General features: G+C 41.9%; 1 protein-coding gene across 3 annotated transcripts in view; it reads left to right on the top strand.

The window, feature by feature from the left end:
- Positions 1-11,178: 11,178 nt before the first annotated feature.
- The window catches only part of ARFGEF2 (ADP ribosylation factor guanine nucleotide exchange factor 2), a 32,601-nt gene continuing 21,097 nt past the window's right edge, over positions 11,179-22,682 (top strand). Inside the window, exons 1-8 of one of the 3 annotated variants that reach the window (XM_058850421.1) lie at positions 11,179-11,459; positions 18,016-18,046; positions 18,859-18,982; positions 19,540-19,686; positions 20,487-20,666; positions 21,084-21,274; positions 21,305-21,342; positions 22,443-22,514. In XM_058850421.1, coding sequence (XP_058706404.1) covers positions 11,321-11,459; positions 18,016-18,046; positions 18,859-18,982; positions 19,540-19,686; positions 20,487-20,666; positions 21,084-21,274; positions 21,305-21,342; positions 22,443-22,514 — 922 coding nt within the window. In that variant the 5' untranslated portion in view covers positions 11,179-11,320. Of the gene's footprint in view, positions 11,460-18,015; positions 18,047-18,858; positions 18,983-19,539; positions 19,687-20,486; positions 20,667-21,083; positions 21,343-22,442; positions 22,515-22,682 lie in introns of all 3 variants that reach the window. The other 2 variants (XM_058850418.1, XM_058850420.1) reach the window with 2 other exon arrangements.

A 22,682-nucleotide genomic window follows, 5' to 3' on the forward strand; every position in this document is an offset into this window, starting at 1 on the left:
TATCTCCCCGAGTTTCGGGGGTCTGACGGAAAAGCAGCAAGGGGAGGAATTGGCCAGGGTGACCAGGCTCTGGGCAGGTCCCAGTTGCGCTGAGGAGCGCTCTGGGCTGTGGGAGAGCACTGCAGAGCGGGTCTGGGACATGGGCAGGGAAGCAGAATCTCCAGAAGGTCAGATTAGACACTAAATTCAATGGTTTTCTTTCAAATTATTTACATTTAACTTTTCGTTTTCTTCTGAAAGTCGCTACAGAATTTTCATTAATTTACTCATTTTGTGTCCAGTTGATCTCTTTTTTAAAATCATCAAATGTGGATTGTTTTTTTTTTTCTGTTTGGGGCAAGAGGCAGCAGGCAAGACTTTCTTTTAAAATATCCTAATTAAATAACAATACCCCCTCAACAGCAATCGCCATCACCCAAGCTATGCCCCCACCCTGTGGCTGAGTGAGAAAGTTGTTAGTTTTAAAGTTCTTAATTTGCTATCTCTGTCTCCTGTGTTTCCCTCAAAAATGCTGCAATAATTTCATTTCTGTAGCAAGTACTGAGACAGGAGCCCATCACAGCATAAGGAGGCTGTTACTGGAGCAATGCCTCCACCGCTGCGGGGTGAGAGACTTTCTGTCACCGCGGTGTACAAGCTACATTGCTTCAAAACACTCCTCTAGCTTTAGTGGTGGTATTGAAAGCATTACTGTGTAAGCATTTTAAAAATTATGTTACTTGTGACTTGGAAAGATTAAAATGATAAGGAAAAAGGCTTCCATTAAAATTAAAGGCAGATTTTTTCACTCTCTTTTACAAAATGTTTTCTTTTGCCTGTAGGAAAAACAATTTTGGCAAAGTCCAAATTATTGCAGACATACACAAAATCCTATGAGTTGCTAGTGTGGACATTTTTTTTAAAGAAAAAGAATATGTAATTAGCCAGCAAGCTCTTTTATTATTGAAGGGCTACTATATGGAAACTGGCTGAAATTCCACCTGAAAATATGTTCCTTCTAGCTTGTTTTCTTTTTGCTTCATTTTAATTTTTTATATTTTTTAACAGGAAGTAGTTTACAACTGCTGTTCAGTTTTGATGAGAATTTTTACTGTCAATATGTGTTTTCAAGTAAGCACTTCAAAAGCAAACAAAAAAATGCTGCTCCTTTGTAAAACAGTCAAGGAGTCAATTACAAGGAGTCTGACATCAATTACCATGAAGTCAAGGTTTTTTGTGAAGATGTAATTAATTTACATGTGCTTGTAAGTTGTTTGCAGGTGTTACATTTTTATGTTAGCTCTCCTATTAGCAGCAGGGTGATAAGGTCTCCACGTGGTATCACAACATCAAAGGAAATAAGCATCCGTGATGTGTTCGTCTGCATATTGGGTGTATTCAACCTTGTAGGAGAAAATGTTATTCACCCTTGGCCTGCTGAAGGCTCTAGGAAAGCTCCAGAAAGTTGTGTGAGATTTGATTGGTACCCTATTTCCTATAAAAACAAGATCTAGAATTCCTGAGTGATTGTAGAGTTTGTTTTACACTGCTATACCCTTTAGACTCAGCAAGAAAGCCTGATAGACTGCACACCTGCCTTTCTCCTACTCTTTTTCTTCTCCCTTAAGCACTGCTGTTCCTTTCTAAAAAGCACTATCTGTTCATCAGGCTTCCCAAAAGCATATTGTTCTGAAGTTTGATAAGTTAATAGATGGGTTTTTTCTGCTAAATTTAGGAAGTTTTGAAGCAAATTCCTATTTCTGGCTTATAAGGGAATTGCTGCTCATGCATAGTTTCAAAGTGACTTGATGACCAAGGCAAATGTGGGAGGGCATTACATATTCTGCATGACCCTTTGTCTGTGAGGACAGTGTATATATGATTTATATAACCAATTCTGTACATTTATCTGTTTTTGTGGTGCTAAATAAATTCCAGCCTCTCATGCTTTGATTTATGAAAATGTTTATACAGCTTTCCAGTAGAATTTAGCACACCACAATTTCACAGTTTATTGAAGCTCTCTGTGGTGGAGAGATGAAATGTGGTGGACAGTAAGAAATGTTGGGTACATTGTGCATCTAAGAGCTAAGTTTCTGAACTTTCCACTTTGATCTCCACTTGGTCTTTGTGTGCATCTCCTTATGATTGTGTTTAAAAGAGCCACTGAACTGCAGACCCCTGTGTACTGGTGTACAGGCAAGCTGTCTGCATCTCTGGGTGAGGATGAGTCTCAAACAGGTCACGAATGGCAAGGTAACTTTAAGAGAAGCTTAAAGCTGGGCCTGAGCTTTGCCTGGAACTGCATAGCAGCCAGGAAACACTGTGGTAAGGCAGGCCAGCAGAGAGGGATTGCTCCTACGAGCACAGGTACCCTGATTCCAGACTGGTACACCGTGTCCATGGGGAACCCTAAATTTACCATTTCAGTTCAGCATTCACTAGCCCACAGCTCTTTCCCCTAAACAGCACAGAAATGCCCAAAGACTCACGGGAAATTGGTAAGTTGGTTGAAATGTGGTTCCCAAAACAATTTTGGCACTCAAGCCCTGCTTGTGACATACCTGGCTCAAGGTAGTTGAATAATTTCCTGAGCTAGAAGTTGTATCTGGACCATTGCTTTACTAGCCAACAACGGGTCTATTTCCCATTGAATCCTCCTTTGACACACATTTAGGCATTTGGCTTTTCCAGGATCCTTTAGCAGTTTGTTCCACATTCAGTGATAACTATAAGGAAAAGAAAAATTATTTTCCTTTAAACCTGATAATTTTCTTGGTTGCATCCTAACTTCATTACTGCAAAAAATAGAGCTCAGTCACTGTCTACGCTTAATTCACCATTTAAAGATTTTGCAGACCTTTTAGTTTATTTCCTCTCAGTGCTCTCCACACCAAGTTAAAATCCTCTAACCTATTAGACTCTCCTCATATGGAAGCCATTTTGCATGGCTAACCATCTTTCTTTCACTTCTCCATGAAAGAGGAGCTCTTCCAGGAGCTCTGCTATGTGCTTTGAGGGACAGCGGTAAAAGGCTTGTGCAAGATATTAAAGAAGTCTGTGTGCCAGGGACCTGTTCAGGATACAGTGATGGTCTGTATGCTGCTTCCACAGAGGGTCTCAAATGCTGCTGCTGAGCAGAGAATAAACCCTGACTCAACCACCTGTTTATTGAATGGCAGCAGCTAATTTAAATTCCAACACTGCATCAGTAGATATACAGAGTAATTCTAGAAACTTCAGTCAAAATAATGTAGTTATTAGAGATTTCCATGTGAGTGGTTAAAATCAGGTTCTGGCCTGTGTGCAGCGGATGTGAATCACCTTTCACCTGCCCATATATAATTCTTTGCAGATAACTGATTTTGCTAAATCCACTGCTAATTTTATTCTAGCTAAGAACTAATTCCTTTGATTTCCACAAATGATTAATCTCCAAGCAAGAAATATGGAGGTAGTTTGCAGTGAGCTTTGCAGAAATAATTTCTTAGCTTCCCACTCTCCAGGAATCTAGACTCCAGTGGAGCATTTGCATTTCTCTTTTTAACATCAGCCTAAAAATAGGTTTAAGATAAAGATGCTCAGGTAACTTGACAGCAGAGTGACTTGGAACAAATAGAGGCTTAGAGTGAACATGGTGAACAAAGAAAAAGAATTGCTAGGAAGGGTTGGATGGAAGTCTCTGTGATTGGAAGATAATATAATACACACATTCAGTTAAGCTCTGAAAGCACTTAATTAGACACATGGTGTGTGGTAGAAGGACATAAGAATTACACCCATTTGAAAACAGGAAACTGAGATGCATATGTCTGAAGTGGCTGCCCAAGAATACTGTGAATATGTGCAAAACAGAGCCCACTCAAAGGGGCTCCCACCATGTCACACAAGTTTCCAGTCAGCAACTCCGATTTTGCCTGTGGGGTGGTGATGAGACAGCAGTGCCCAAGGCTTGTGCTTCTCCTTGGTGTCTGATAACTCTTGGTGTTTGATAACTCTAATATCCTAGAGAAAACTGAAGGCTAACATCACTTCATGACAAAATGGATTCAGAATTTGAGAAGAAAGAGGGAGATACTATAAACTGTATCATGGGACCTGCAGGCAAGCTTTTATAAAATGTTATATCAGTGTCTCACTTGGCAGAGGGACAACACAATGAGAACGGAGAGTTGCAGCCTTCCCGTGAGGTCAGGGGAGAGGGACAAAACTTTTTGAAAATATTCCTGATACTGGATTCACTTATTAATTGGAAATTAAATTATTTCCTTTTCATAGTTTTCAGACTTGTGTCTGAAATCCTAAACACATATAATTGGGGAAGAAGCATGTGTTATTTCATACATTCTGTAGTCAAGTCAAAACATTCAACATTCAACTCCAGGAGAAGGCTGTATTTGCTATTACTCATTCCTCTGACACCTCTTTTCTTTCCACTGTCTGATTCACTTGTTTTATCATATTTCCCCTCTTTTGCCCTCCCTCAATTATACCCACCTACTTAAAACTAGTCACGTACTAAAAAGTGCATAATTAGATTTTCATTATGTTCTTTCCTGACATAGTTTTTGATTATGTAATTAAGGGTTCTCACTGAGCTCTTGAACTGAGAGAAGATTTTTGGTTTAATTAATCAAATGGTCCTTCACAATTCAGGGTATTTTTAAGCAGTTTTGTTTTTAAGTCAGGTGCAGAAAGTGTTTCTATTACTCCTGACGTAATGCTGTATGATCTGATCTTTACCTTCTAAAGCCAGCAATGGAGAAGCATTGCCTTGACAGCAGGGTCAGGTATATTTATATAAAGAAAAGAAGATACATCAAGCTTCAATAAGCTTGAAGTAGGACAAATTTTTTTTATTTTGCAAATCCTTTTTTTTTTTCTTTTGCAAATTGGAAGTTTGTCAAATTTTGATTAAATAGTTAATTAAACTGGAGTTGTTCCAAGTGACTTTTTCCATATGAGACCATTTACAAGTTTGCAACTCCTTACATTTTTTTCTGACAAATTAACTTTCTTACAGAATTTATTTTTTTTGGGGAGTACTAAAAAAGGCTGCTGGAAGTTTTGCAGATTGTATGCAGGTAAGTATTTGCCCTGAGCTAACATAATCAAGCAAAGGTTCACTCTTGGTATTTTGTTCTCTGTAAGTACATGAAATAAAAATAACATGAACAATAGTGATTGTTTTTGTTATAAATTGCTTCTTCCTGACTGCATTTGCATTTTTTTCTCTACCAGTACATAGAACAGGAAAAGCCACCTACCTCTCTGTGTCAGCACAACCAATGTTTAGAACTTGTAATGAGGAGGTGGAGGCTAGAATTATGTAGCTGTTTCAAAACTCATGGTCTTCTCACAATTAAAGCTGGAAAGAATCTTCCATGTAGAACAGAGAGTTGAAGATCAGAGAAAAAAAAGTTTTAGGGCGCATAAATACATGTGGAATACATGGCATCCATCCACCTGCTCTTCTTTTCTCCAGTTCTATTCCCTGCTTTTCCCGGCACACCTCAGTGGTGTTGAAGATGTAGAGCATGGTTCTGGGCACAGGGACTGGCACTATCTCAGCAGTCTGTCACCTGCTGCTTTTCAGCTGCAACGCGTGCTGAAGGGATTTGGTGAATTGTTCTCAGCTTAAGATCCCCCATACCTGAGGGACTGACTGGGCTGGGGCCCACTCTGTGTGCTGCCTGAGGAAAAGGAGCAAACATCACAGCACGTGTTGCTGCATCTTTGACACTCGGTGTTCCAAATGCAGCTGTACAGAGATGTAACTTCTGGAATTTATTGTCTGCACTTGCAATTTTGGTCAGATTTGTTTTTAATACTGGAGTATATGAATAAACTAACATGTTTTTGTGAGATGATATGTGAATTCTTCTCCACTAAATATGAAGAATTATGGAGGTCTGCATTTGATAACTAAAGATCTTTGCTAAGGGTGGGCTGAGCCAGTTTGATATCACATCAGCACAAAATAGAGAGCTTGGTAATAATATATAATTTTGCCATTTATAGGCTCCCTGTGCATCTTGTATCCAGTATAAAACTCTCTCCATGGTTGTTGTAGTGCACATATTTTGTATCTATAAGGCTGAATTAATGTAACTGGGAAACATTTAGTCCTGTGTGCAGCTTGGATTGGGTTTTTATTGTTGAGCCTGAGCTAACTGAAGTGTGAGCTACCCTTTTTTCCCTTTCGACATTGTGTCATGTTTTCACCACTTCCTTTGTGACACTGTGGTGAACAGGATCAGGAACTGATCAGCTGATCCAGCTCAAATTAACTGGAAGGCAAGCAAACAAAAGGTCCTTTTTTAGTCAGATTTTCTCCCTGACAGGCTCAGTGTGCAACCCCCAGGAGCTACTGCTGGCATGAGAGGAGGTGTTCAGTCCTGTGGTAAGGGAAGGGCTGGGAGAAGGATAGGATTGCCTCCTTTGGCTGTAAGTCACCTGCAGATCAGTTTAAAGCCATTTGTGACACTATAGCTTTGCACAAGTGCCTGCATCAACACTGGATGCAGTCCTTGGAATTATAACCTCTTGTATAAGGTCGGTGCATGGGCTGTGACCTTGCAGTGTATGCACCAGGGCAGCAAAGCACGCTCGTGTGAGTGCTCCCATGAACAGGCATGCTGAAGTCACTGACAATGTCCTCTTGCTAAAGGGTTGAAGGGTGTGGGATCGTAAGACTCAGACTTATGATCAGTCTGAGTCTCCACATTTCAGTGGGATGATGATATGGAAATTATTTTTCCATTCTACAGGCTGAGCAAATAACAGAACCATTTCAGTTTCGGATTGAACATGCTGCCTTAGAACACCAGACCAGGACAATTAACAGGTTCTTTCCTCTGTGTCAGTTCAACGTATTGCAACTCAGTTTTTGTACCTTTGCTTTTTGTAACTTTCCTTAAAATGGTGGCTGGGACTTAAGTGATGAAGTACGAGAGACAAGGGGAACTAGAGCACTAAAATACTGGTTTTGGAAAGAATGACAAAAGATACAATATAGGGATGATGCAGATATGTTCAAGAAGATTGTGGAAAAGTTTCCATTGACAACAGCATCGAAAAATAATTTTGCACTCTATAAATTGAACCAGTCTGGAGGGAGAGAGAAAGGATATGTTCCATAGTCCAGATTTCTACACACACTCTTCAGTTTTGTGAATATATTTCTTCTGATCCAGTAACATTTAGTATTGTAAAGCAATTGGAAAATACTGCAAGGACAAAGAAAATTAAGCTTAAATAAAAGAAGAGTGACTGGATAGCTCACTGGACCTGTTGGGTTATGCATGTTAATTCTAGTCCAATAGGAAGAAGATACAATAAGCAAAACCAAAACAAAGCTCCTTTTGTCTCAATGAAGATTCCTCTAAAGAATATCTAACTGCAATTCAAGAATAAATGAGTTTAGTAATGAGCAGAGAGAGGAAGCCTTTCCTGCTGAGAGGAAAAGAAACAAGCATCCTTAAATCTGAATCAAGGAGCCAAGGAACTGGCTTTGTGAAAGACATGAAGAGTTCTACACATACGTGAATAAGGTCCATACTGTATGGTAAAGTTAGGGACATTTCTTGATGACACTCTGAATTTCTTACAAGAAATGATGAGACATAAAGGTCAGAGAGAAGGTAATTAATCATTTTAATTCCTCACAGAGCTACTCATATCTTGTGACTGAAGTTATGCTGATAGAAACCCACTACATCTGAAAATCAGCTTAGTATTCTGTTTCCTTTGTTTTTACCAAATACAAGGTTTCTGTCAACAAAATCTGCCTAGTTATACACTTACCTTGGTGAAAAGCAGAGTGCTGTGCAAAGCAGGTTGTTCTATACACAGATACAACGTGGAACAGCCAGTTCTGTGCCGTTCACATACACACAACTCTAACACTTGCTTGTGCGGCATGTAAAGTCTCATTATCACCTCTCACACAGGAAATTTGGAAGTGAGTCATTATCCAGCCCTGTCTTCCACCTCTCCAGCACCTCAGGGTGTGGGAACGACTCAATAGCATTTGCATCTTTCCAAACAATTTCACTTCTTTCTCTGCAGGCAAAAGGGTAAAAATATTTTTCCCAACTGCTCCCTCACTGTGGCTACTATCTTTTAAAAACAAATACACTTCTGTTGTTTTCAAAACATGTTGTTTCTAATGTTTCTCTGTATTTAGATACTTGCAGACTTTTATGGCCTAGATATGGTTCTAAACACTGTATAAGGAATATAGTTTAAAATTTTCAAGCCTGAATATGTTAAACTCTTAAAATTACTTAGGGCTGCTGCCCATCAGAAAATGCTTAGGGCTGCTGCTCATCAGAAACACACGCTGCTATCAGTGTGAGCAGTGATTGCTCAGTAATATGGGCCATGAAGGCAATCATATATGAATATGTGAACACCTTGATTTAAAGTCTAATCTTCAGATTCTGTTGCATCTCTGCTTGTCTGAATACTGTTACATTCCTAACACATCATTTTATGGTTACGTATTATTTGTTTTCATGACAAGGAATAGAGGCTGCAGCTTAGCATCAAAGGGTCTATCTGCATCTGTCCAGCACATATGATTTACTGCAATACTTTCATGTGAGTTTGGTGATCTTAGAATTGGCTCCTTCTGCCAGGACAATTGAAAAAAAAAAAATCTCTAACTTGGTTTTGATTGAAAGGTGGGATTTTAACAAAATTATTCTAGTACATTACTAGAGAGCAGGAAAAGTGGCTGGAAGCCAGGCAGAATAAATAGAATCAGTCCTGAAGGAAATGGTTAAAAGAAGAATGGTCAGAAGAAGGGAAAAAAGTTCTATGCTAATGCTGGACTGGGAACTAAGCTACTCTACAGACCAGTGCTGCTTTTCCAAAAAAATTCCTGTCAATTTTTAGAGTGTAGTTTCCTTCCTAAAGCAAACTATGTAGCACTATGCCAGTGGGAAAGTGCTGTGAGGTTAGTCCTGTCAGTCAGTACAGAGCACCTGGCCTCTGGGCAGAAATCCAAAGAAGCTTCGTGCCAAGGAAGTAGCTTGTACAAACTGTGAACTCTGTCCACCTGTTAGGCATTGTTTGCTCATGATTTATGTCTCACACTACAGATGTACTTGCCACAACGAACTATTTACAGCAGTTTAATAGTAATTCTTGTAATTGGCACTGAATCCACTGGCAAACACGTGCGTGCAGATACATGTATTTCTTCTCCCTTGGTTTGCCTTCTCTCCCAGTGGAAAGGCTTTCTCTCTTTGTTTGCCTGCAGACAGCGACACACATCATGCTGCTATGCTCTGCAACATGGTGCTGTGCTCAGTAGCAGCATTGGACTGGGCTATGCTGCTTTTGAACTAGCCAAATAACTCACATTCTTCCCTCAGAAATTAGCTACTGTAATATTAAAATACTTTGAGGAAAGGAATATTTGAAAATAGTTGTAAGAATGGTATCAACCCCATTATTCTTTCTCTGCATTTAGTTACACAGTGATGTCAGTGTACGGAGAGCACAGCGTGCCAAGCTGGCCTAATTGGACATTGGAACTGTCTCTGCTGATTGAGACGTTACGTGGGCTGGGAGACACTGAGGCATTATGCCATGTGCAGGAAAGCCCAGGTGCCTTTGGTGCTCAGGTGAAAGAAGCCCTTGGCTATAACCAAACTTCACCTAGGAGAGTGTGCCATCCACCAGCTCTGTGTTCTTTATCTGCCCCCAGCAATCAGAGAGGTCACTGTTACTGAGGCCTGGTACTGTCTCTTGGCTCTTGAAATCCAAACCATAACCTCAGAATAGCCCTTCACCTGGGAATTCAGATACTATTCTATGATTTCCAAAACAGGGGTTTTGCCTGATAGACTTTTTTTTTTTTTAAAAATCTCTGTTAAACCATCTGTTCAATCTGTTTTCTAAAAACTAGTCTGTATCCATTTGCTTCTCTCGTAAGAACTAATCCTGTCCCACAAAAAAACTCCTAAAATCAGAACTGATAATTTGGCTGACAATACATGAAGAGCTCTGCTGCTTAATTAGTTCTGCAATGCTGCTGACAGTAATTACAGCTTCCTTTTGTGTCAATAACTAAGTCAGCAACTCTCTAAAAAGATTCAGGGCCTTATTTGTCTTTTAGTTATGTCACTTCTGCATCACTGTAATTTCAGTGATAACAGTAGAATTAGCCTTCATGTGCAGTAGTGTAAGTGAAAGGAGAATCATGTGTCCAGACATGTACTTTAGGTGCTGGATTTGCAGTCACATTTCTGATTGGAAGCATATTTGGAAAATATGTGTCTAAAAATACAAGCACTGATCAATTTTCCCTGGGAAATAATACTAAACTAATGCTTTGCACAGGTGTTTGGAACCTTTAATAGTGGTTTTAGGGACAAAAATTGCAGTTCTTGACAAATCAACACTAAAGGTTCATTAATGATGTTCTGAAGAGTTAGAGTCCTGCTGTTTGAAACAAAAGAAACAAAACTACAATCTAGGGAATCAAATGTGCTTCTGTATTCTCCATTAGATGTAGCCATCTGAATTTGTAGGAGACCTTTGGGGAACATCATGGAAGAGACAGTTAAGAGTGAGGAGGGTGTCAATGGAATAAATATGGATTATTGCCACAGAGCATGCTGCCATTGGAACCCAGAACTGGATTTCGGCTGTGAGGTGTTTTACCACCTAGGCAAAGGGTAAAGGGAGAAGATGCAATTAGGTATAAGGTTACAAATGTAGGGTTAATTTCTGACACTGAAAATTTAATTTTTAGTGAGTTCTCTTTAATGTACGACTTTGGCTTTTTCACATGTGCTCTCTCTCCATGCCTCGTTACAGGACTGTGTGAGAATTAACAGGGATAATGTGAATGGCGAGATAGGTTAGAAGCATTATAAAAACCGAGTATTTTACCATGGCGATCTCCTGAAATTGACACCTTCATTCCGGGAGGGACGGCGATGGGGCAGCCCAGCCCTCAGCCTCGGCCCGCCCTCAGCCTCGGCCCGCCCTCAGCCTCGCCCCGCCCTCAGCCTCGCCCCGCCCTCAGCCTCGCCACGCCCTTCGCCACGCCCTTCGCCCCGCCCTTCGCCACGACCTTCATCACGCCCCTCGCCCCGCCCTTCGCCCCGCCCTTCGCCACGCCCTTCACCCCGCCCTTCGCCACGCCCCATCACGCGCGGGCCTGCGGGCGGGGCCAGGGCGAGTCACGTGACGGTGCCAACATGGCGGCGCCGTGGCGGCGGCGCGGCCGCTGAGGGAGGTGCGGCCCTTCCGGACAGTGCCGCGGGCCCCGAGTGCTCGCCCGGCTCTTGCTCCCGGCCCCCGCCCCGCTCCCAGCCTCGTCATGCAGCCACCGGCTCGAGAGCAGGACGCCCGCACTAAAAGCATGTTCGTGTCGCGGGCCCTGGAGAAGATCCTGGCGGAGAAGGAGGCGAAGCGGCCCCCGCACGGGCAGCTGCGGAGAGCCTGCCAGGTGGCGCTGGGTGAGTCGGGCCGGGCCGGCCCGCACGGGGCACGGGGTGCGGCGGTGGAAGGGCCCAGCCCTCCGGCACATGTCCCCTCGCGTCCCGGCGGGGTGCGGGACATCCTCTCGGGACCTTGCAGTGCAGGGAGCTCTCTCTCCAGTACAGGACATGCAAATACGGGGGGAAAACCCCCAAGTACCGGTTGTATTAAGTTCTGATCTCGGTATGAAACAGGAGGGACTTGATCTTGCCGCTTCGGTTTTGAGAAAATTAATTGCAGCTTTTAGAGTAGGAAACGAGAATTTTTGAGGCCCTCGATTTATGGAGTCCCAGAGCTTCTCGGGATGTTAAATCTGACCTCTAATCTCCAGATCGTGTTCGGACTGGCTAAGGACTGTAGCACTGTGGCCAAGTACACGTAGTATCTGTGATTTCAGAGCTGAAAGTGCTTTTTTTGAAGTGAGTGGACTGGTCCTGAAATCTGCAAGTACAAGCCTATGTGAAGGTCTTTGTGTTAAAAGTTCTGACAACATATGGTGTGTCACAGAGAGGGAGAAGATAAACTCTACAACAGTAGAGCTCTGCAGCTGGAGTTCTCTGCGGCCCTTTCTTAATTTGCAAAATTGACATCTCTTTCAGTTTTGGTTGCTTTCCATCAATATTTTCCTTTGAATTGGGAACATTTAATGTATCCAAAAGAGAAGAAAAAACAGGTTGGGTATGTAAGGAGTCTGGGCAGGTGCAAGTTCTGTCCCAGGAAGAGTGAGAGTGAGCTTAAAGAAATGCTGTCGTTTTTATCTTCCTCCCTGTAGTCTTTACTGCCAGGAGATCTGTAGGAGCTGCCTGTAGTGACAGTATATCCATAGAAGGGCAGCCAGATAGAAGGATATTTTAATTATCATTTGAAGTTGGCAGTGTGAGCAAGAGAGTAAGACATATGCCTCAGCAGTTAGAGACTGCTTTCCTGATGAATTCCTTTTCCTCATCTGCTTTCCTGATCTGTTCCTCAACTGCCCCCACGTTTACAGGACAGAACCTGTTTTGCTGCTATGTAAATATATTTAGAGGTTGAGAAAGGGAAGTTCCTTGTAAGATGCCTAGTGAAGGTCTGTGTTTGCTGAGCGGGTGATGGTTTTGGGAGGAGTGTTGTGCAGTAGCCCCCGTTGCCTCTCGCTGGGTTATGGCTATGCCATGCCTGCATGTGCTAAGGTACGGGCTGTTGGAGGGGAGCTAATGCCTGTGATGGTGGATGTTTCTTTCTAAACTTGCTTTGAAAAAGACTCCATGGGCTTTGCAGAGGTCAGCATAAAGAGAGAACCTTCTGTTGACCAACTGTTAGAGGCTTGGGTGACTGAATGGGAGGATCTCTGTTACATTTGGTGAATATTATTTGGTCATTTTAAGTTGCCAACAGGAATGGGGTTTAGTTTATTTATGTGCGATTTTTTGCCCCCAAACTTTATTCTATTTTGGTTAAGCCCTTTTTTTTTTTCTCGAGTGAGAAAAAAAAAGTGAAAAAAGTCAGTTTTATTTCCATATACTTAATTTTAATTAAGCTTATACTTTGTATTAACTAAGACTATGACAGTTCCAAAAGTGTCAACTGAATTTTTGAGCTGTGTGCAATAGTACATGTGTGAGGAAATGTGGGAAGAATGTTACAGGCAGTATGAAGAATTATAACCTACACAAACTGTCATGGATGAAAGAATTTTGTGAATAATAATAATAAAAAATCCAGTTAACACTGAATGAAAATAATTCCATTTGAAAGAAATGTAGTTACTTTATGAAAGTGGTCATTGTGTCAGCTGTTGTCTGCTGCACTTTTCTCCAAGTTATACTTTGAATAATCCATTTCTACTTCTTACTAAATCCCTTTTGCTGTGCAGTCTTCTCTATGCAGCAGTGTTTTTATTGGAGCCCCGTAGCATTGTACCAGTTATAAACCAGGCAATACAGGCATGGAGCATGTGTAGATGGTATCTGCTCCTGGGACAAGGAAGTCCAAGATGAATTTTTGTTTTCCAAATAGAGAGAAATTGGTGCATTCTACAGCTGCCTAATAGAAATTAACCTGTTTTTATGGCTTCTGCAGTGGTGTTACTGTAGTAGTGTTTCTGTTACTTACCTGTACTTTATATTTGTTGTAAGGTGAGAGAGAAAGCTTTTAACTGTGGGAATGATGCTCTTGTTTTCTGGCATGAGTTCTGTATTGGTTTGTTCATGTAACTCCTGAGAATTTAAGTAAATTACTAGTGAATATTGCTCTCTCTTGTGTAGGAAATATAGGTATTCTTTAATTTAAATTTTGATCTGCTGTAATTATTCTAAATTCAAACTCTTCTTACCCTTTTTTCCCTGTAGTTCGGTCCTTTCACTGGACTAACACTGATCAGTTTTGAATTGCAAAATGCATATGACTTTGTAGAAATCAGAAGTAACATAGGTGCAGTTAGGACAGGAGCAGAAAAAGTGTGGGAGAAAAGGAGCATAACCACAGTGGTGGTTTTTTTGGGCTTTGGGGTTTTTTTTGCCTCTTTCAACCCCCTCCTTTGAAATACACAGCATTAACGTTAAGTAAGCAGAGTGTGAATAGATTCATTCAGTCCCTTGCCTCATCGGTAAGGTGTAACAGTTGTTTCCTGTAGTTGTAGTGCCAGTAAACCCTAGGAGAGATTGGGAGAAATGGAAGGTTTTAAACATAGAAGCTGTTCTGTTCTGCTTTAGAAAACTGTGTTTTAAAGAAAATTTGTTTTCAACAGACAATTGTGTTGTATAAAAGTAGTTGTTTAATAAGCATTTGCATTCACATGAAGCTCCAGGTACCCATGATTTTTAGTAAATCTACTGAGATTTTTCCTGGAAAATTTGCAGTGGAATACTGACAGTCTGTATCACAACAGTTCATATTATACGGATGCTAATTGTGCACCTGGGTCACTCACAAAAATTATTACTTCTGCCCTACTGGGGCTGTTTTTAATGACATGCTGTGCAGCCACCCTGGTTCTGCAGCCTTCTGTGATAGCCTGGGCAGCTCCACATACATATCCTCAAGCTTTGTAAACAACAGAATTTGTTTACTTACCTTGTTAATAAGTTAAAATCTTTTCAACAATGCCTTCACTCAGGAATCTGGTTATGTGTTTAGGAAGTCTCTGTGTATAAATGACAAATGACCAAAATAAGTTGTGTTTCTTAGTTTGGCCTCTTGGCCAGCGTGGTCAGAGAAGGCTGGGGCAAAGAGGAGACTCTGGCTTTCGCGGGCGCTTTTCTGAAGGGCTCTGTACAGCCGGCTGTGATCGGTGTCTGCCTTGGGCTTTGGACTCAGTCAAAGGCAGGCTGGGGCTGGGCACTGAGGCTTTACTGGCCTGGGGGAGGGAAGCTCTGGCTGTTCCTCCACGTGTTTGTGTTGGCACTGCTGCCAGCTGTCCGGACCATGGCCCGTTCCTTGTGCCAGCACAAGCCATTTTCTGCACAGGAGCTCGCTTGCTGCCACTGCCCCAAACCTGACTGCAGCCACAGAGCAGGCATTGGGCTGCCTGCAGACAATCAATGTCCTCTGTTTTAATGTGTAGCTTTCAATACAAGTGAACTGAACCCATCTATCTGCTTCAGAAAGGCAGCTCCTCACTGTGAGCTTTATCCCGAAGCTCGGGAAGCCAGAAGCTCTGGAAGAAATTGCCTCAAAGCCATTCTAATTCCAGTTCTGTTGCCTGGTAGGAATGTTGCAGGACTTCGTTAGGTGGGCAGCATGTGGGCTGAAGATGTTTCTGGCTGAAGGGGATGCTGTGGGAGAGATGGGGAGCTCTCGTACCTACAGCACCAAGTGAGGGGTCAGCATTGCCAGCTGAGGTGACTGATGTTGACCAAAATTAGGACTGTGTTCTGTAGCTGTGGAAGGGAGTTGAGCTGTTTCTCCTTTGACAAGAGAAATAGGACCAGTGGCAGGCGGTTTCTGGAAGTTGGTGGTGTCTGGTTGTTAGGGCTTGGCTGTTCCTGGCGGCAGACTTCAATTAGGCAACTATTTCTGTTTCATCACGTGTGATGGTTAGACCACTGAGGACTTCAGACGTGGAAGTTTTCAAACTGTTTTGATGCAATCAGTACCAGAAGTATGCCTGTAGCTTCCTTTCTTCCTTTCATTTTTTGTTTTGGGCTAGCATTACCTATTAAAATACTGTTGTGGCAAAGGTGTTTTTATATGACTTTAGAAAAGCTTTTATTGTAATAAAATTGTGGGGAACTTGGTCAGGACTTGGTTAGATTTTTTTGCTGTTGTTGTCTATAGAGTACTTCTGAGAGTTAAACTAATGTGGAGTGTTATTCTTGCATTATTTTTCCAGTGCAAGATCTAAGACAAGTGTCAGTAAAGATGGGCATGATCATGTCTCCTTAAGGCTATAAACTTTGTGAAGTTTCAATTCAACATCTTTTTTACTCTGCAAAACAACCAGTATTGGGGGAAAGTGATCTCCTTGAAAGAAAGAGAAACTTAGTGGAGTTTTTGCATTAGAAAAATTTCTTCATTAAGAAAAAGCTCTGTACACCTTAATTCTACGGGGTGTCTGAATTACAGCATTAATTGTGTTTTTGCTGGCCCTGGCATCCTGCTGTACTTGGGGCTCTAGCTATAGCTAAAATATGCCTTTCTCTGGCAAGACCTGGAGGCAGGACTGAGCGTTCTGAAGGTGTAAAACTACCCAGAAGACTCTGTGTTTTAAGCAGCCAGTTCCTGCGTGCCATGGGAATGTGCTGTGCTAAGAACAAGGCAGATCAAAATAGAGACACAATACGTTGGTGGGTCACATTTGTTGTTCTCAGTAGCTCTTTGGATCAATATGGTGTTAAAGATGGGGAAGGTAATTAAATCAAAAGGCCTGAAATGAATTTATGCTGAACTAAATTTCTGACTAGTCACTTTGTTGGTAGGCCAGTTGGATCCTGGAATGAAAAACACAATGGTTTAAGAAGTGGCGCTGTGCAAGATTTAAGTTGTCTGTTTGGCACAGAAAACCTTGGTAATTTCTTACCAACAGCCTCCATTCTGTTGTCTTCTCTCCAGTTGAAGCCTAAAGCATCAGGGGATAGTGGTGCTGGGTTTGTGCTGTCAGACAGCTGCAAAGTTCTTACTGATCCTGAAGGCTCCAGTGCTGAGCACTGGGCTTGGCTTCTGCAGGGCCGGCAAGTGACAACTGTTCTTTAAAGCTGTTGGATGTGGTTGTTTGTGTGATGAGCTTGAGGAGAGCTGGGAACATTGTGCACGCGGGACTCTTCCATTTTTCTGGTGTCTCTTTGGCTGACTCGGCTGGATAACATTACTTTGTTTTGTGTAGTATGGTTGTGTGCCATGAGAACTGAGGGATCTCAGGCTGATGCTCATTAACAGGCGGATATGGCAGAGAGAACAGCAGCTCTGGATGGAGCTTATCACTCACAGCTTATAGTTATACAGGTTTTCACTGTGTTCTGCTTCCATTTTCTCTATCCATTGTGGGTAGTAATTTTACAAAATCAGTACATGCTGTGAGGATTAATTCCTGTGCCATTCACTGACAAGCAAGCGTGTACAAAACCCAGTAATCTGTGCTGCAGTCCTTGTTCCTTCGTGTGATTTGTGTATTGATTCTCCTGAGACAGAAGAAACTACTGAGGTTCACAGATAGCACTGAAATAATCTGAACTGTGGACATTGGATCACAAACAATGCTGCCTCGCCAGAGTTGTGGAGAACAACTATTGAATGAATGATCATTTTCTAATACCTGAAATTGAAATGAGATTTTTTAAGCATGGTATTTTTCAGGCTCTGGGTAGTTTGCAGCATGGGCTGTGGGGTGGGATGGAAAGCTCCCCTGGTGTTACAGGTGATGTAGTTGTGCAGCCTTACTGTGGGTGCTGGTTTAGGTATGGATTTGTCAGTGTTCACAGTGGGTGCTTATGCTGGTCTGTATTGTGCATCGTGGTGATACCTTAGAAATTCTCAGAAAGCCTTGCTAGGATCTTTGGGATGCGCTGCTGTGTACAAGAGAAATGAGAAAGGAACTTTCTTCCCCCCCTGTATTTAGTTCTATGAAAAGCTCTTTAAAAGTGTAATTAAAAAAAAAAAAAAAAAATCTGCTGGCAAAAGGGCAGAGTGCATTTGAGATTTCCTGTCTCCTGGGAGCTTGTCCAGCTGATTTCTGTTGTAAGGCTCAAGCAGGCTGGCTGGAAATGCAGGTAATGGGAAGGTTGCATGCATTGAACTCATGGTTTATGGAGTACCTTAAAGGCTTCTGCAGGCCTGAGTGCTCTGATACAGACTTACACTTGAATAAAAGTTGCACATTATGCCTGAGTATTCTAAACATACCTTTTGTTGAGAATGTTTGGAAAAAACAGCTTTTGTTTACATCTTAATGTAAAATTTAAGAGATACACCTTTCAATAACTGCTGAAACTTATCTCTGAAGCTGAGATGTTACAGGAATTGAGTAGCAAATACTGAAGTGCAAAACTGGAAACAACTTTGCTTTATTGCTGTGTTATTGATAATGATAACCAAGGCTTGATTTATTTTTTTCTCTTCCAGATGAAATAAAAAGTGAGCTGGAAAAGCAAAGGTAAATTATTAATTACTCTAAACAGTATATGAAAAGAACAAACAGAATAATTTTGTGGAAGTGTAAGGGTGTATATACATTACAGCAGTGAATTTGTGAATCCCCAGTTCCTCACCTTTCTGCCAAGAACATGTGGCCTGGCCTTTGCGTTTCACTTACACAATGTTTGTGGCTGTGGGTACTCAATCCATAACTGCCTATGAATTTCGCCAGGAAAAAATGGTGAAATTTCTAAAAGGTGCTGGTTTTTTGCTTCCTTTTACTGGACTCAGTCGCCTGATAGGAAATCATGGGGAGCAGTACATACCCTCTGTTTGACAGCATGTGCCCTTTATTACCTAGATAAAGAACACCTATTTAAATACTACTTAAATAAAAATTTTAATAAAGTTTTCCAGCACTGTGCTATGATTGAAAAATGAGTAAATGGGTCTCTGAATGTGTTTCTATTTGCTTAGTGTTCTGCTTATGGGCTCTATTTAATCCATTTTGAATAATGTGGATAGATACATCAGTTGTATAGGAGTTTTCCAATGTTTTAGATAGTGAGACAGCGTTGGAGTATAGTAAGGGAAGAGTTAAGCTGAGGAAGATACGAAAAAGATCAGATAGAGTATAAATAAATGTAGAATGGGTTTTATGTGATTTTAAAAGAAAATTGATCATTGTTTAAAAAAGTATATGCAAGAAAGCTGCAGTACATTTGTATGCTGCTGTGCAGGATTTTGCTTTAAATTTAGAAAAAGGAGAAAGTGTAGTTTGCTGTGAAATACACGTTTAGAAAAATTAATAACTCTTCTTATCTCACCTAGAGAAGGCACTTCTGCTCCACCAAAAGCAAATTTCATTGAAGCAGATAAATATTTCCTTCCGTTTGAGCTGGCCTGCCAGTCGAAGTCTCCACGCATTGTCAGTACTTCCTTGGATTGTTTACAGGTAAGTGTTGAGGTTCAGCTTGGTCAGAGTGAGATGGAGAAAGCTGCAGTGACCAGATGTGGCGTGCAGCTCCCATGGTGGGGAGCCGCCCTGCCTGGGGTCGCGGCAGCCCCTACCCAGGGTCACACTTGGCCGGGCACAGGGAGCAGTGTGGCTGCCCTGCTGTAACCCCTGTGCTGGGGCTGGGGGATCCTTACACCATTCACTGAAGGTGCTTTGTCTGTGGGGCTCCACAAGGGCTATTACCATGGGGTTTCTTGTGCTGCTGGTGTGACACAGGAGGTCACGCTCCGGAAAAGACTGGTGTTAAAAATATTTTCTCTGGTTATGGCATGGTAGGAAGTGGCCTGGGTGGAAAAAGCTTTTGTCATACTAAAATCTGTTTTGTCCACGTATGTGAGCAGTCAGAGTATTTGGTGGTGGACTATAGATGGTGTTAAACTTTTGGGTGTAAAACTGGTTAAGTGAGGTATGCTATCTTAACACACCTTTTTATGCTGTGCAAAACTGTTCTTCTTAACAGTATGTGGTCATCTAAGCTGCATTTTTCTATCTAGAAACTCATTGCATATGGGCATATCACCGGCAATGCTCCGGATAGCGGAGCTCCTGGAAAACGACTGATCGACCGAATAGTGGAAACCATTTGCAATTGCTTTCAGGGTCCTCAAACAGATGAAGGAGTACAACTTCAGATAATTAAGGTATTTTATTTGATTTATTTTGGTGCAACATTAATTTGCTTTCTCTCTCTTTCATTTTGTAACTGAAAAAAAAAAAGGTGAAATATTACTGAGGGCCCAGTTGCTCCATTTCTTACATTATCCAGTGTGTCACTGCATTCAGGGAGGCTGACACTCTGGTAGAATTGGTGAGGAAAATGTACTTCCTGTTGGGAAAGCACAGTGTAAGGGAATAGTTTATAAATGTTTGTCCTTTCTGAGATAAGCCATCTTTCAAACAGCTTGGTGCTCCTCTTAGCGGCTTGCAGTGCGCACCTCCATGGGGCCAGGGAATTGCTTTCAGCAGGCCCTGCAACTGGGATGCAGTGCCATGGAATGCTGTTCAAGCCTGTCTGCTCCCCTGGCCATTTTCCAGACAGCTGCCAGAGTACGTTCTTAACAAGGCATGGTAGTGTCTGCCAGTGGTGTGTGTTCTGGCTCTGAAATCTTCTTGGGTTCCTGTAGCTGAGGTTGGAAGTTGGTGAACCTTCTAGTAATCCAACTTGATGTTAGTGTACGCCAGTTGAAGGTGGAGTATCTCCCTTGGTGGAAAATTAGCTTTGATAAGACCCTCTAAGAACAGCTCAGGAGAGAACAGAGATGTGGTGTGGAAGTCCTTTTAAATTTTATTTGATTTGAAATGTTGTTGCATGTAAAGTCTTAAGCAAAGATACCTGTGATTTGTAGCAAACTCAGTGATTATTCTGGAAGACATGCATAAAAAAGAGCATGGCTGTCTACTTGCTTAGGTTTCATTTTTACCATGTTATGGACTTTTCTAGGCTCTTCTCACTGCAGTAACATCTCCATATATAGAAATTCATGAAGGAACAGTTCTTCAAACTGTTAGAACCTGCTACAACATCTATCTGGCCAGTAAAAATCTTATTAACCAGACAACTGCCAAAGCTACCCTGACACAGATGTTAAATGTCATTTTTACACGGATGGAAAATCAAGCTGTAAGTAGCTATTACTTTTTCTCATCTCAAATGTTTAGGCTTGCAAAAGAGTGAAAACTTTTTTATTATTATTGTTTTTAATGGATCTGTCATTGTAGTTGCATATCTGTTAATTTGTCACGTTAGAAATGTTAAATCCTGCACTGAGGCACACTGATTGATTTGAAAATAAAAGGTGACATGCACTGCTGATAACACAGTTTCACACCGTGTCTTCTGCCAAATGACATTGGATAAACAAATGATGCTTTTCAAATAAACTTGAAGTGTAACCTTTTCATCTTACTGGCTAAGTGATTGTAGTTTCACTGTTTCCTGCCAAGATGTGAATTGACAAAGGAACATCAATCATCACAGACAGGGTTTCCCTCAGTGCATTTTGTGCTTAGATGAACCTTTCCATATGTGTTTTTCAAGCTGCAGGAGTCCAGAGAAGCAGAGCGAGCGCAGAAGCCACAGTCCCCTGGGGTGGCAGGGTCGCGGTCCCCACGGCCGGGGCAGCGGCCGCACAGCTCCTGGGGAGGCACCGCTGGCACCGCGCTGGCCAACGGGGAGCCCGGCCGCGGGGAGCCCGGCCGCGGGGAGCCCGGCCGCGGGGAGCCCGGCCCCGGGGAGCCCGGCCGCGGGGAGCCCGGCCGCGGGGAGATGAAGCAGGCCCCTGCCCTGCCGGCAGCAGGTGAGCACAACACAGGGTCTGTTGCTTTCACTCACAGCTGCCTGTTGAGAAGTGCTCTTGGAGACCGCTCTGAGGAGCAGTGCTGGGGTGACTGGCGTGACTGGCTGCCTTGGCTCTCTGTCGTGCTTGGTGTTGCATGACCCCAGGATGGGGTTGGTCAGGGTTGAGTGGGAAGTAAAAACAGGGACAGGAACAACGAGGGTCGCCAAAAAACAAACGACTTTAATAATGAAGAAAACAACAATGTGACAGAATGACAGAATTGAACACTGTATAGGGAGGAGCCTCGAAGACCTGGAAATGGGGTGAACACAGTAATATATAAAGTAGGGTTGAGGGCACAGGATCCAATTGAAAGTGGGAACTCAGAACATAGCCATATATGTAAACAGGGGGTAACCAATTAGAACAGGGAACCAGAAATGTAACCTTATGAGGAATAGTAACATTTGCATAACTTTTTCCCATCGTTAATTTCTTCTCACTCTAATTGCACTGGTTTTTCCCATGGCCTTAGGTCGATGCCCAAGGCTGGTTCATTGTCAGCCCCTGTCAATTCAACTCCCTTGGCTCTCCTTAGACTTTCAGTCTATCCTCTGCATGTGTCTACACTTTAACTGCTGCAGAAAGGTTCCTATTCTCCCTAGAATTCCAGTTAAACCATGTCTGCTTTATCTATAGAAAATTGTAATGGAATTTGACTTGAACAGGCAGATAAAGGGGAAGGACAGGAAGAGAATTGTCCCCCATGTATGTGGGAAGTGACAGAACCGCTCTCAGGTAATTAAGGCCTGTGGTAAAAACAGTGCTTATTATGAGGACCGTATTATCAGCACATACTGCATGCAAATTAGGAATGTTTGTAACAGTTGATAAATAAAAATGACAAAGTAAGTGCCTTAAAAGTATCAGTGCTTTAATTCAAACAACATACATAACATCAGTGAGTATTTTTGAATGACTTCTCAGAAATTACTTTCAATGAAAACTGTTGAAGAAAACTGATAAATTGTTATGCTTTTGCCTCTGTCATGTTTTTCCTTTTAATCCTCTTCCTAAACAAAAATACTAAATTAAAAATTCTCACTGTGTTTCATTAGAGAAAACAATTGATGGAGGGAAGGAAATGGTTCAAGGCATCTTGGAAGATGTGGTGGAGTCAGCTGTGAAAGGTAGTGAAGTCTTCTAAAGTAAAATAGTTTCATATATATTGATTTTAGAAACATGGAAGTAATTTTTGTTACTAAGTATCTTGACAAGAACACTTACTACAGCAGCAAGAACAGGTTTTTATTGTATCACAATATTCTTTTGCTGAGTGACTTTCTAGTTTACCAGTG

Source organism: Poecile atricapillus, chromosome 15 (genome assembly GCF_030490865.1).
Source record: "Poecile atricapillus isolate bPoeAtr1 chromosome 15, bPoeAtr1.hap1, whole genome shotgun sequence".
Lineage (NCBI taxonomy): Eukaryota > Metazoa > Chordata > Aves > Passeriformes > Paridae > Poecile > Poecile atricapillus.